The sequence below is a fragment of the Dendropsophus ebraccatus genome, chromosome 9 (genome assembly GCF_027789765.1).
Source record: "Dendropsophus ebraccatus isolate aDenEbr1 chromosome 9, aDenEbr1.pat, whole genome shotgun sequence".
Taxonomy (NCBI): domain Eukaryota; kingdom Metazoa; phylum Chordata; class Amphibia; order Anura; family Hylidae; genus Dendropsophus; species Dendropsophus ebraccatus.
In genome coordinates this window covers 106,682,448-106,698,415 of record NC_091462.1, presented here as the reverse complement: position 1 = coordinate 106,698,415, position 15,968 = coordinate 106,682,448, and the positions used below count along the sequence as shown (strand labels likewise).

Below are 15,968 nucleotides of genomic sequence, written 5' to 3'. Positions count from 1 at the left end.
TAAATAGAATTAAATTACATATCTGTATAACTTCCTGTTTTGTAAACTTTTTTTCCCGGAGTTCTCCTTTAACACAAAACACAATTCTGTAACCTAAAACATCCTGTGACATGACATCTGTGGCACACCACCCACAATTTTGTAAGGTGATGTTTGTGTGACACTTTTCATGTTGTGCGGTATATAATATCATTCTGTAGATTTGTGGATCCCATTACCTCTTACTGCTGCTGGCCAGGATAGAATGATCAGTAATTAAACATCGGGAAGTGACGCGATATTAAAGGAATTATACGACTTGTTGTGGGTTCATTAAAAAAACATGGACCATACAACTCCTGAGGATTATCTGTGTGGGTGGGAATTGTGCAACTCGGCTACTGTTCTCCATCCACCTGGTGTAGCTGCAGCTTATCGCCGCCAAAGAACAGGTGTGGAGCAGCTTCCTGTACAGGGGAGGAGATGCTGGAGCCACAGTCAGTAGTCACTTGCCTAGGGCTGCAGCCAGATTTACGGACCAGGGAAGCGTTACTGACTACAAACCCAATGGCTGTGCGTGACTGTGGTCATAGTACTGTATGAAGGTGTAGTAGAGCGGAATTTGTTATAAACCCTCAAATCATGCATGTTTTCCACTCAGACATAACTATTCATATGTTGCTGCCCATGGTGAGGCTAACAATTCCTTCCATACTTATTATCCATTCAGTCTCCTTCCCCCAGTTCTGAGCTTCCCCGAAAGGCCCCTGGGCAGCCGCCATCACCAGGCCCAAACATGCGGTGCAATGGCCTTTCCTGCCTTCCCCATCAGAGCAGTGGGACGAGGACTGGCCTGATTTCCAACCCCTAGGCTCACTCGTCGCCACTCCCGCCACTCTGGGCCCATCCACCTGTTAGTCTCACCATGGACAGCAACATATCAAAAGTTAAGTTTCAGTGGAATACCCCTTTAACCTGCTCAAATAACACATTATGAGCAATGAGAAATTGCAATCTCATCTCTGCATTATCTGCGCATACATCTGCAGTGTCCCAGAACAGAAGATTTGCTCTTACCTGTATGTCTGTACCTGTATTCTGATTGTTCCTGTTCTGGAAAAGTTAATGGCCACTGCAAAATGGTTGTGTTATGTCACCCCCCTCAATATTCAAGTCTGGTATTTCTCCTATTTTACTATGTATATTAATTTACCTGGTGTTCAATGGCGTGGTAATGCAATTGGCTTGGTGTCACGTGACTTCTCCGGCTGCCATAGTAACCCCAATAGCCGTCGAGCTTTGGCTGGGGTTAGTTTAGTCACTTCCTGTCTACTTCAGACCTTCTCTCCACCTTCAGGGGAGAAGGATGTGTGCTTTGCTGCTCCTAAGGGAGAAGGCGGCAACCCCGCGGTACCCGCTTCAGTGCTGTCCAGAAGTATTTCGGTCCAGTCGGGACCTTCCAGATTCTCAAGATTCTCATATTCAGTCAAGATCTGGGTGTCGTTCTTCAGTCACTACTCCTCTCATCATCCATTCTCATCAACAGCAAGTATTCAGTTCAGTCTATTTCGCCCAGTATCATTCTTCGGGACTACTACTCCCATCACCCAGTTTCCTCTCGCTCAAAGTAATGCTATCACCACAGCCTATTGCAGCATCACCCATTTCTCAGTTATACTCAAGTTTGCCTCAATCCTGGTTGCATCCAGAGAGACTGTTGCTATTGACTACCACCGTTATAATAAACGCACAACTACCGTTGTTTCTGAACCCTGGCATTGGTCTAGTTATTGGTGCCCTGACTAAGAGCAACAAAGAATTGCTCGGGCCCGGCATGGTCAGGACCCCGTGGGTTAGTCAACTCCCCTCGTGCCAATACCGTGACCTAAGAACTGACAACTGGCTACCCGGGTGTTCCGACTACTACTCCCCTCAGCGGGAAGCTCCAGCGCACATCATTATTTCTTCTCTTGATTTTTATAAGACAATATTTCTATTCATATATAAACAAGGAAACCATGGAAATTAATCTGACTAAGGAATGACATAAATGTGACATCATAAAGGTAAAGATAACACACGGCTGACAGGACGGATTATAGAGCGATGTCTCTTACTGAGAATGTTCTCAGAATTTCCTGGGGGTGAAATATTATCAATCTTTAGAGTTATAGAGAAACATGATCATTGTGCAAAGTCCTGGATGATAACATTCAGGGCAGCAGCCCTAGTGCATATGCCAGCCCACATAAAATCCCTCACTCCCCACCCCACAATATGTAAAGTACACCATCAGTGGGACCGACCCATCTGGCATTTGCCAGAATTGCCAGATGGGAAGTCCAGTCCTGATAACATTTTATCTAAAATTGCAGGTACGCTACAATAATCAGTTGGGGTGAATTTTCTGACATATTTTGGCACAATTCTTGATATACCTAAAGCCATGCCCACTTTTACAGACCCGCCCTCCCAAGCACTGCTCGCCTATCTCTCCAGATAGGATCCATGGGAACAGGGTTAGTCTTTCTCCACTTTGGCCTTCAGTGTTTTCTACCAAAAAGTTATGCACCACTGAGCACTGGCCTGGGGCTTCCACTACTCATGGCGGCCTGCTACTGCAGGCTTAAGTGACCCAACGGCCAGATATAGGCCTCACAATCCATTTTCAGGGCTAGTTGATTGGGCAGGCAAGTTAATACACACTCCTTAACAGATTTTAACCTCCATATCTACTACCCTTCTACCTAGGTGTGAATGCCCCCTACCAGATGGGGGTTACGACCCCTGTAAGTGCTGTAATGGTTGATATACTGATTGTCATTGCCTTTTCCATAAACATCAACACAATCAAATAATCAAATGCTAGAGAAGAAGGAAAACACAAGAGACTGGATACTGGGGCACAGTTACTATTACAATGGACCAGAATTCTGGTGCAAGGTTTTGGGCGAGTTCATAAGCCCTGTTGGACGGCCTGAGCCCACCTGGGAGTGAGTGCTGATCATGGTAATTGGTTCTCATTAACAGAACCTTCACAAGTAGGTTAGCCAGGCTGTATCAGTCATGTAGCCCTTTCTGGCAAACAGCTGTCAGCTGCACATCCTCTATGACACGGGGAGATGTACAGCTGACAGCCGATGATTTTCCAGCCTCTCAGAATGACCTGATCAGCTGACAAAGGAATGTCTGCTCCTTAATCAGCTGATCCCTGATCCTATTACACAGGACAATACTGACCTATAATCATCCAGGGTCATTGCCAACTGATATTTAGTCTGAATGTGATCTATAAATCTGTCTAGTCTATGTTTACACTAAGAATTAGACGTATGAGTAAGTCTGGGCCGCTGTGTATAAGGATCAATATTCGCTCCATACACTGATATGGTACATACTGAGAATGGCTGCCCCTATTGATCTGTAGCATGCATAGTGTTCACTGTCCACATAGCGTATAGAGTATACAGCCGCTACCAGGCTTGGGCAGACACCTCCCGGTGACTAATCTGCAGCTCACCCGTGTGTGGATGTTGTCTGAACCTGCTCCATTCTGCCCTCATTCACAAGGGGAATTTTCTTTAATTTCCTGATATGTGATTTCTGTAATTGTCGGCTGCACACGTCTCATCGCTCACTGACAGAACTGGGGTAAACATGGCGGTGTGCGGCCTGAGAGGACTGGGATGGTGCTGCAGAGGCAGAACCTAGGGGAAGCTGATCAGCAATAAGACTCAGCAATGCTCTGTAAGCTAAATGGCCTGCTACATTGGAACTGCGCTGATACATCGTAGCAAAACCCTCAGAGATGTGTGCAGCTGTGTTACAGGGATAGTTCACAATATATATATATATATATATATATATATATATATATTTCAAATCAATTGGTGCCAGAAAGTGCCAGAGATTTGTAATTTACTTCTATTAAATAATCTCAAGTCTTCTTATTTACCAGCTGCTGTATGTTCTGCAGGAAGTGGTGTAGTCTCTCCAGTTGGACACTCTCTGCTGCCACCAGTGGTGTAGTTACCATGGAGGGCAGACCGCGCAATTTCTACGGGCTCGTGCGCCCCCCCCCATCTCCATTGGAACGTGCTCTGCCTCTATGGTAGCTACGGCTCACAACACCCTCCAGCAGGGCTCCCTTGTGGTCGAAGGCTTCCCCCATACTCCTGGCATAGTCCCTTGGCATTCCGTTCCCCCAGCTCCCTGGCTCCCCAGTGGCAGAACAGAACACCGTGGGACTCCGTCAGCTAATGTGAGTATGGGGGGCCCCATAGAGTATCTTGCTATGGGGCCCCATGAATTCTAGCTAGGCCCTTTTAGCTATCCCCATAGAAAACCTCACCTGCTCTCCAGACTGGAAAGAGTACACCACTTCCTGCAGGACATACATCAGCTGATAAGTACTAGAAGACTGGAGTTTTTTTTTAATAGAAGTAAATTACAAATCTCTGGCACTTTCTGGCACCAGTTGATTTAAAAGAAATGTTTTTTTTTTTTGTGAACAACCCCTTTAAGCTCACAGAGAATGGTGCACACGTCATTGCAGATCTACTCTCTGAACAATAAGACATTGTATTTCTCGGGTATCAGGTTCTTCACTTTATTTTGCTAGTAATAAATCTGTAGTGGAGGGCCCTGACAGGTGGGAGGCCCAGCCCAGGCCAGGAGATGGGGTTATACACGCAAACAATCATGGCGCTGACTCATGTAGGTTATGAAGGTTCATGGATCCACCCAGTGGGTTCCATGTTTGTTTATGCTAGTAATCCGCTCCCTGACGAGGATGATGGGGGCAGAGAAAGCAGTAGAGGCACATGAAGCCTGGGCACCAGCTGTAAAGCGTGTCAAAGCCGTGAGCTCAGCTACATGACAGGCATCATAAACATTTTATGAGATGTAAAACACAATGCGCGGCTTAGTGTCAGCATTGATGTGGTTAATCCCGTACAGCGCGGATCAAAGCCACAGAGGGAGGACCGCCATGTTACATCCAAGGGCAAAGGACTCTAAATTGTCACCTTCAGGTTATAGAGGTGGATGTAAGAGGATACAGGGCAATTCCACCCAGAATGCCATTATACATGGTGACGTGTCAGGCTGGGGCTCCGGGGGGCCACATATGATGATGATGGGGGGTGACCCTCCATGTAAGGTCAAATGAATCGGGACGAGTATACATGTATATAGGTATCAAGACAGATATCGTCTCAACAAGTGTTCAGCAACAACAATTGGGGGTGTACTGCCACTTTAAGGAAGACTATTCTAGACTACTGGCCAGACTGGAGACTTAAATACTGGATATGTATGAAAAGACCCAGATTACTGGGAAAGGACCATTATACTGGGAAGACCAGCACCAAGAAGCATGGGGACAACCACAAAACTAATATAACACAAGGCCATCTCCATCAATGTGGAAGACAGATGTCCGCACCTAACAATGATGAGAGTCCTGATCCAGACTCATACCCCACAGCACTGCAGTAATGAAGAGTCAGAGCTTGTTCAGTTCTAAAGATGCCCATATGTGGTGTCCCACCACGGGTGTTTCTAGTCTTTACACCCTTCGCAAAAGTCTGTACTCTAAAATAGATGTGGTAATAAAGTAGTACCCAAGTTTTGCCACTAGATGTCGCTCTTAGGTGTATTATGTACATAGGTATTGTAACTAAAGGGTTATTGTTTTAGGATCTGTGCACCAATGGGAGTTCTTTCTCGTTTCCTCCTATCCCTATCCTTCTCTTTTTTTTTTTTGCACTCTTTTCTCACCCATTCACAGCACACCTTATAACTGTTGTAGAAGGAAGTCACATGGGGAAAGGAAGTGTAGCCACTCCTTAGTGAGTCTTAGGGTCCATTTACACAGAAAGATTATCTGACAGATTATCTGCCAAAGATTTGAAGCCAAAACCAGGAATGGATTTGAAAAGAGGAGAAATCTCGGGCTTTCCTTTATGACCTGATCTCTGTTTATAGTCTGTTTCTGGCTTTGGCTTCAAATCTTTGGCATATAATCTGTCAGATAATCTTTCTGTGTAAATGTACCCTTACTCTGGCTTTTTTAGAGGAAGGACACAAGCCAGATCGGTCCCTGTAGTAGCCGAGAAGGGCCCTGGCTCCTGCCAGGTCCCCTGTGGACAGTCTTACTCTGGTCTCAGTAGTGAACGGATGCACATGAGACACCTTACCACTCTTTTTTTAAAAGCAGCACTTCCACACACGGTGCATTGCTGAACACCTACTTAGAGAGGACAAGTCAGGGATCACCCCAACCCACGCCAAGAACCAGTCTAAAAGAGCAGGACAGTATCCAGCAGAAGAAAGGAACTGATCCAGATAGAGTACATAGGCTCCTAGCAACTTAGATCGCAGCGTGGGTGTAATAGGAAAATTCTGACCACTCTGCTTATCTCAGGTAACAAGGTCTGGGGCTTGTGTCACCCTCTAGGACGGGTCACCCCAAAACTGGTGGGCAATAGATGGTGCAAAGACCAAAGAGTCAAAACACGGGCACAAGTATTCTCTCTACTCTCAAGTATTCTACTTATTCTGCTTCTAATGTTCTGGCAGAGCACACTTCCACATTGGGTTAGGACTCTCTCAACATCCTCCACTCTACTTCTCAGAAATTCTACTACCTCTCAGCACGCAACTCAGCATGACTACATCTCTCTCAGACATCTTCCCAGCACAGTTCGAGTTATCAAAGATATTATCAAGTCAAGATCTTAATATATATCACTGTATTGAGTCTTCCTACATTCCCTTTAAGAGTGTAAGGAGGGTGGTCAACCCTTGGGCCCATTGCTCTTTTCTTATTTGAGTGTATGGGGCCTTACATTTCTACATCGTCCTGAGGCATCTATAACATATACACCATTGTGTATACCAGGGATGGGGAACCTTGGGCCCTTTAGCCGTTTAAAAACTACAATTTCCATTATACCTGAGCTTTGGCTGTCCAAGCATGATGGGAATTGTGTTTTTTCCACAGCTGGAGGGTGTAAGGTTCCGCATCCCTGGCCTGTAGGTTAGATAAGACGCACCGGCCCCATGTCAGAGCGCTGTATCCCCATATGACTTCTTGGCTCCTTTGTTAGTCAGCCAGGGACCACAATGCATCCTTGGATGACTACACGGATGACTTAAGGCTGGTTGGTTTCTCAGTCTCCCTTACAATAACAGCGTGTCTGTTTATGTTGTATGCAGATGGCGGTGAGCTAATTGCCTGCAGTATTCGGGGATATGAGCGCACTGTTTTGGCAGGTGACATGAGGCGGAGCGCCATAAATCACAACTTCATACGTTGGATCGGTGGCATCAACAATTAGGACCGAGGCATCGACTTCCCAGCAGGGTGGAGTGAATGGACTGGATGGAGAATATATCCTATACAGCATCTCCTCCCCTTGGGTGCCGCCATCTTGAATAAGCTCAGTGCCCATTATATGTAAAGTGTGGGGGACCACAACGGCTAAAGGGGTGACATAACTCAACATATAGGTAATAGACCCAGCCCCTGACTAGTTATTGGATGACTCTCTAGTAAAGCATGTAGTGCAGCCATAGGCGGGCTGACCTATGACATCAGAGATTACACAGCTGGAATGACTGATAAAACACACATATGTTGCGTTTACACGGAGCGATAATTCGCCCAATCGATCGTTTAACGATTTTGAAGCAACGATTTGGTTTTTATAACAATCAGCGTTTAGACAAATAAATCGTTAGAAAAATCGTCCGAAAATTCGTAAGGAAAAATCGTTATTGCGATAGTTTTTAAGATCGCTTAAGCCCATCTTTCACTTAGTTTGAATCTTTGAAAGATTGTTTACACGAAGCGATCTGCGAATTTTTAGCGAACGACAAACGATGATTTGAGAACATGTTGAAAGATCAAAATGAATGAATCCTCGCTTGTCGTTTGATCATTTGCTGTGTTTATACGGAACGATTATCGCTCAAATGCCATCGTTATTGCAAAAATTCAAACGATAATCGTTCCGTGTAAACGCAGCGATACTCTCTATAAATCAAACTCGTCCTGGTCTGTAAGGCAACTGTCTGCAGCCAGAGCTCTCCCCTACTACCGTTTCCTACCAGCCCCACCCCTTTTCTGAAGCTCCACCCATCAGCCAGCTGAAAGGAAAATGTTTGTTCCAGATACACCCCCCCCCCCCCCCCCCCCAAAAAAAAACAACAACAACAACAAAACCCTGTACTTCAATGATACAGAGCAGGGAGGGTGGGGGAGGGAGGAGGCAAGCATGTGGCCTCCATAATCCTCAAAGAGAACCTATCACCTAAAACTCACTGTCCCTATTATCAAAGGTCATCTCTCCCTAAGTCTATCCATGAGGATGCAATCCTCTTGTTCGTTGCAGCAAGGCCGGCGTTGCCATCTTGATTACCGTTGGAACGCAAGTGACGTAATCAAGATGGCGGCGCCCGGCCCTGCTGCCACTCTGCATGACAGGAAAGGAAAAAGTGGATAAACGAGGCCATAAAAATAATGAAATATATTTACAAATATTAATAAAATAATAATTTACATATAATTAGGGGAAATTTTTTATTTTATTTTCCTGCATGATTGGTTCTCTTTGCTTAGAAGAAAAACGTGATTGTGACATGTCACTTCTTTCGGCGGAATGCGGAATCAGCCGGCCCATAGAATGGTGTCTATGGAGGCGGCGGAAAGGCGCGCGGCCGTGCACGCGGACAGCTGACAGAATTCTGCGGAGTTTATCCGCGAGAATTCCGTAGTGTGAACCCACCCTAACTCTATGGGACTGTGCAAGGCAGCCATACAGGGGCGCACTGACCCCCACCCTTCATTTTATTGACCAAAAAGTGGTAGTTTGTCTTCCCAGTGATGGTTCTCTGAGATAAAAGCAATCCCATAATTATCATTGGAATTGTTGTATATCCATACTTACCACAGGTCACAGTTTTTAGAGACTTTTCTGCAAACTGTAATAAATTAAGGCGGAGTTTATGCTAATTAGAGAGACGTTTCTGGGAGTTTTATGGGTGGAACAGGCGAGACCCATGCCATGATATATGGAGCAGATTGGAGGTAACTACTGTATGTCCTTGCTAGATATATTGTCCAAATAACAGCTGCCCTTTAAATGAACAATCCCTTCAAATCAACTGGTGGCAGCAAGTGCAAGAGATTTGGAATTTACTTCTATTAAAAAATCTCCAGTCTTCCTGTACTTATCACCTGCTACATGTCCTGCAGGAAGTGGTGTATTCTTTCCTGTCTGACACAGTGCTCTCTGCTGCCACCTCTGTCCATGTCAGGAACTGTCCAGAGCAGCAGCAATTCTCCAATTGTTTGGCTAGGAATTGCTGGCCTTTGTGGGAAATAAATTACAGGAGAATTATCATTTCTATCAGAGACAATCCCTTCCTCTATTCTTAGCATTGAATAACATGATACGGCAGGAGGCGTCCTCCTCCTCCTCCTGCAGATTCCGTCATTATCTGTGTCATATGCTCACTCCACCCCAGCTGTAACACTGCTATCGTTATCGGTGATACTACTGTCTTCACCCACCTGGAACAGATCCAGGCACAACCACCCGATGAAGGGCCCCGGCGGGTGTGGAGGGCCCTGATGGGACGCTCTATTTATAGGGGGTTCTGTAATCCTGCTTTCCCGCTCCTGCTCCAGTGACTCAGATCTCGGGTTCATGTTAAGACTAGATTTAGGATTGCTCCACCATGGAGCAGGATGGGACAGGCACATGGGCTGATGCTACTTCATCCACTGATCACTCTCTCTGTTTCTGGGAAAGTTGGGTAACAACCAATACTGGCGCCATAACAGCTCCTGCAGGTTGTCTCCGGGGATTCCCTGATTTTTAGCCTGAACTGAACGGGGCATTGTGTAATAGTTATGGGGGCATTCTGCTCGATGCTGACTGGCACTACTCATGGAGAACTATGACAGGCACTGTTGTGGGGCCACATTGGCATTGTTATGGGGCACAGTGACGGTTATAGGGGGCATTTTGGCTGGCACTATTATGCGGTACAGTGACTTATGGAAGTATTCTGGCTGGCACTATTATGGGGTACAATGATTTAGGGAGTCATTCTGGCTGGCAGCGTTATGGGGTACATACAGTGACGTATGGGGGTATTCTGGCTGGCACTGGTATGGGGCACAGTGACTTATGGAAGTATTCTGGCTGGCACTATTATGGGGTACAATGATTTAGGGAGTCATTCTGGCTGGCAGCGTTATGGGGTACAGTGACGTATGGGGGTATTCTGGCTGGCACTGGTATGGGGTTCTGTGACTGTTATGGGGGTATTCTGGTTGCCACTGGTATGGGGTTCTGATAAAGGGGCACTGCTCTGGCTCTAGAACTGTTGTAGGGGAACCATAGCATTGGTATCAGACATTCCTGTTGGCATTGTTAAGGGGGCACTGTGGTATTGGTATCAGACATTCCTGTTGGCATTGTTAAGGGGGCACTGTGGCATTGCTTTCGGGGCAAAGACTTCCAATGTTATGGAGCTACTGTGATATGGGGGCATTCTGGTAAATAAGTTTAGAGGGCACTGACATTGTTTTAGGGACATAATGGCTGGGGCTGCTATGGGGTACTGTGGGGTTGGTATAGGGCAATCCTGTTGGTATTGTTAGGGGACAACATGACAGTTTTTGGGACATTTTAACTTTTAATGTTATGGGACATTCTGGCTGGTACTGGTAGAAGGACACTGTGATATTGTTGCACAGTGACCCACTGCCACTGTCTGGCACTACTATGGGGCATTCTGACACTGCTATGTGGTATTGTGGCTGTATAACCGAGAGCAGGGTTTATACATACTGGGTTGGAGGAGAGCAGTCACTGCTAATACCATACAGCCTATGTTTAAGAACATGACTACAGTTAGTAGTGTGTACCTGGCAGCGGCTGCACGGTGATCGGTGCCATTCACTATATAGGAGATTAACATTTACCTATTTAGACACTGACTCATTGAAAAATAGTGAATAAAATTCTCATAACAGTGAATCAGATTGTAGAGCTAGACATAGGGATGAATCCGGAGCTAATCCGGGCAATCACTGAGGCCTGGCGTCGGCCCAAGGGTTAGCTATAACCATTATACGGGCTCAGCGGCGTGCATTCCGGGCGCATTAGCTGTACAGGAAGTCACACGAGCGGCCCCGGGGTGTAAACAGTTATTAGATTTTACGCTTTTCTTAAAAAGTTATATAGGATATGTCACCCCTCAACCTCGGATGTCGGTGACCCCTGCTGGCAGAACAAGGACACTGCATGGGGCAATTACTTTGTGGTCTCCCCAGCACATGTGTTACACTGGGTGTTCCCAGGGCAATAGGTTATTCCTAATAGGGGAATGTGGAGGTTATAGACCTGATTCATGTGGTTTGTGATGGTAACCAGTTCTCTGTGCCAAAGCCAACATGGGTGCAGATAAGAACTTGTACTCCGCAGGCTTCTCGGTACATGTTGTGCGTTGTTAGGGCACGAAAATTATTTTATGCAAAAAGTGCTTAAAGAGCACCAGCTCCTTATTATTATGGTTTTAGAGGGTGCTGGCCCTTTAAGAGGAGACTACAAAGTTGTCATAGCCACGCCCCCTATCTACTTCTTAACAAGCATCTATCCCACTGTTACCCCAGCTTGGAGAGCACTGCCCCAAAGTGAATGGAGACCCAAGTCCTGTGAATGCGTCCAACAGGGCGTGATGGAAGTTTTGATACTTTTGCAATGCTGATTTAAAGGGTAAATTTTGCTCAGATTTTAAATGTTAAGGAAATTCCACTAATCTGGTTGTCTGATAATCCAGAAGTCGCAATATAATGTGGAATGAGGTATCACAGATAGAGCAGAGCTTTAATGGAAGTAATACGACTGTCTGGCCATTAGGGGGCAGTGTACCCAACAAGGAGCGTCTGCCTTAAAAACAACAACAAACTTACCGCCATGTATATAAAGCACATAAAAGAACGCAAAAATACGTCTGGTAATATTTATGTTTTAGAGGGGTTCTCCACTTTGTTTCAAGGGATTATGAACAATGATCTGGTCACAGAGTGTAGTTTTCCCCATTGATCAGCTGTAATCTGAGGGGAATCCTGACAGTGAGTGTTCAGGTTCTCTGCAGCGCCACCACAGGTGAAGTAAGGTATTACACAGCGGCCATTTCAATCAGTGTGCTATCTGTGTAAGGCAGAATAGGACGGGTCCTCCAGAGCGAACAAATTGCCATTATGGCCACAAACAAGGGACCTTCCTCTTAAAGGGTTTGTTCACTAAAAAAAAAATCTTTGAACTCAACTGATGCAACAAAGTGCCAGAGATTTGTAATGTACTTCTAATAAAAATCTGTACTTTCAGTACTTATTAGCTGCTACATGTCCTGCAGGAAGTAGTGTATTCTTTCCAGTCTGACAGTGCTCTCTGCTGCCACCTCTGTCCATGTCAGGAACTGTCCAGAGCAGTAGCAAATCTCCATAGAAAACCTCTCCTGCTCTCCAGACTGGACAGAATACACTACTTCCTGCAGGACACACAGCAGCTGATAAGTACTGGAAGACTTTTTTTTTTTTTTTTTTTTTTGCTGAACTACCCCTTTAAGAATTCTTGAAACAGACAACCCCTTTAAGTTAATGATACAGAAGTGACACACACAGATATCTATATGGTTGTTAGACCATCCAAAATACCAAAATGTATCCTGTTTTCCACGGAATCATTGCTCCCAGCTCTATTGCAGCCTATTATATACTGAGAATGACTTGTATAGTTGTTTCTGGCCCTCAGTCTTGTGGTTTATACTCCATCTGTAGATCATCCCCGCTCCTCTTCTGCCCTCTATTGGCAGAATCCCACATCTCTGAATTTCCAGGCTCTATGGCTTGTTCCTATCCTTACGAGTTGTATAAGATTATAATAGTGGGGGTATTGAGGTATTCATCTCCCTTGATCTGGGAGGACCCGGCACTGTATGCATGTGTAATACTAAATCTCTCCTGTGGTGGTGCTGCAGGTAAACTGAAGACTTGATTGCAGCTGATCGCTGGGGATCCAAGCAGAAATCACTCCGATTATATCATCAAGGGTGTCCCTCTAACAGTACCAAGGGTACGACCTGGGGCCCTAACAAGTAACAGTCTCTGCAGACTAAAATAGGAGAAGATTTCTAAAGGTTTCATTACTTGGGTGGATAGCAGTGTATTGTGGCCAGTGAGGCACTAGACATCATGGCTCGAGGCTACGTCATGGAGTGTCTGCTATGGCCGGAGGGCCAAACGTTTTCCCATTCTAATATTCTGATACCCAGAACCTGTCCGACTTACTTGACAGAGATGGAGAATTCCCCCGGGGAGCTCTCACTGTCTCGGATTAGGAAAGCTCCGGTAAACCTCCGACTCAACAGGATTTCTTCTGCCACTTGTCTGGAGATCCGACCACCATACCACCTGTACGGGAAACACACAACCTGTAACAGTGTCCATTTACTGTATATATGTACAGCTGGTATAACCTGGGTATATATTGTCTATAGTGATATATGTTCTGCTGGTATAACCTGGGTATATATTGTGTATAGTGATATATATACAGCTGGTATATTATACATCTCCTGTATATAATTATATATGTACAGCTGGTATAACCTGGGTATCTCCTGTATATAATATATATGTACAGCTGGTATAACCTGGGTATCTCCTGTATATAATTATATATGTACAGCTGGTATAACCTGGGTATATAATTATATATGTACAGCTGGTATAACCTGGGTATATACTGTATATAATTATATATATACAGCTGGTATAACCTGGGTATCTCCTGTATATAGTTATATATGTACAGCTGGTATAACCTGGGTATCTCCTGTATATAATTATATACAGTATGTACAGCTGGTATAACCTGGGTATCTCCAGTATACAATATATATATATATATATATATATACAGCTGGTATAACCTGGGTATCTCCTGTGTATAATTATATATGTACAGCTATTAGTTAATAATAAACTCTATACTAATATACTTCTAGTTCTCTGTACAGACTTTACGGTTTCAGTTTTTTACTTCTACATCTGTGACTTCAGGGAAATGCAGACTACATATATATAACTAGAAAATGTACCCGGCGCTGCCCGGGTATAATGTGTCACTGTGTTAATTAGATTTGTTACAAGGTCGCCCAGGAGGCAAATCTATGCCCTTGTTTTTTTTGTTTAACCCTTTAAGGACAGAGCAAATTTCGATTTTTGCGTTTTCGGTTTTTCCTCCTTGTGCATAAAAGGCCATAGCACTTGCATTTTTCCACCTAGAGACCCACATGACCCCTTATTTTTTGCGTCACTAATTGTACTTTGCAATGACAGGCTGAATTTTTGCATAAAGTACAATGCGAAACCAGAAAAAAATTCAAAGTGTGATGAAATTGAAAAATAAAACGCATTTTGTTTATTTGGGGGAAATGTGTTTTTACGCCATTCGCCCTGGGGTAAAACTGACTTGTTATATATGTTCCTCAAGTCGTTACGATTAAAACGATATGTAACATGTATAACTTATATTGTATCTGATGGCCTGTAAAAAATGTAAACCATTGTCAACAAATATACGACACTTAAAATCGCTCCATTCCCAGGCTTATAGCGCTTTTATCCTTTGGTCTATGGGTCTGTGTCAGGTGTCATTTTTTGCGCCATGATGTGATCTTTCTATCGGTACCTTGATTGCGCATATACGACTTTTTGATCGCTTTTTATTACAATTTTTCTGGATTTGATGCGACCAAAAATGCGCAATTTTGCACTTTGGGATTTTTTTGCGCTGACGCCGTTTACCGTACGAGATCAGGAATATGAATAATTAATAGTTTGGGCGATTACGCACGCGGCGATAGCAAACATGTTTATTTATTTATTTATTTATTTACTTTTATTTATAACCTGGGAAAAGGGGGGTGATTCAGACTTTTATTAGGGGAGGGGGATTTTTACTATTAACAACATTTTTTTTTTAACTTTTACACTTATACTAGAAGCCCCCCTGGGGGACTTCTAGTATAAGTGCTTTGATCTCTCATTGAGATCTCTGCAGCATAGATATGCTGCAGAGATCCATGAGATAGGCACTCGTTTACTTCCGGCTGCTGCAGCCGGAAGTAAACGAGTGCCGAGCCGGGGACGGCGCCATCTTGGAGCGGTCCCCGGCCGGCTTCATTTACGGAGATCGCTCCTCCGGGATAACATCCCGGAGGAGCGATCTCCCCACTAGACACCAGGGATAACGCTGCGTCCGGTAATCGGATGCAGCTGTCAACTTTGACAGCTGCATCCGATTACTGTATTAGCGGGCACGGCGATCGGACCGTGCCCGCTAATACCTACGGTCCCGGGCTACACGCGGCACCCGGGACCGGCGCGGTTCAGAGCGGGGCCGCCGCGCGGCCCCGCTCTGAACTCCCTTACCGGCATCAGGGCGTAAATTTACGCCCGATGTCGTTAAGGGGTTAAGTGGAAATCGCCAGGAGCCCTATATATCCCTTTATACGCTATATACCCCGACAATTCTGCACTGTTTATGTAAATTGTAGCTTATGCACATTAGAAATAAACTAAAAACTTTAAACATCCTAAATACCTAATAGCCAAACTGAGATGTCATGTGATCAGACTGTATACAGAGCCTGGTTATATACAACATTGGCAGTTTTATATAGAGCCTGGTTATATACAAAGATTGTCAGTGTTATATACAGCCTGGTTATATGCAACATTAGCAGTGTAATATACAGCCTGGTTATATGCAACATTGGCAGTGTTATACAATATGCAGCCTGGTTATGTACAACATTGGTAGTGTTATGCTGAGCCTGGTTATATACAACATTGATATTGTTAGTGGAGGTCCTGTATACCTGTAGTGTAAAGTTGGTGG

The 15,968-nt window shown here is 44.7% G+C and overlaps 1 protein-coding gene across 1 annotated transcript in view; it reads right to left on the bottom strand.

The window, feature by feature from the left end:
* The window catches only part of GRAP (GRB2 related adaptor protein), a 38,415-nt gene that overhangs the window by 11,066 nt on the left and 11,381 nt on the right, over positions 1-15,968 (bottom strand). Inside the window, exon 4 of the mRNA XM_069982148.1 lies at positions 13,352-13,474. Coding sequence (XP_069838249.1) covers positions 13,352-13,474 — 123 coding nt within the window. The remainder of the gene's footprint in view (positions 1-13,351; positions 13,475-15,968) is intronic.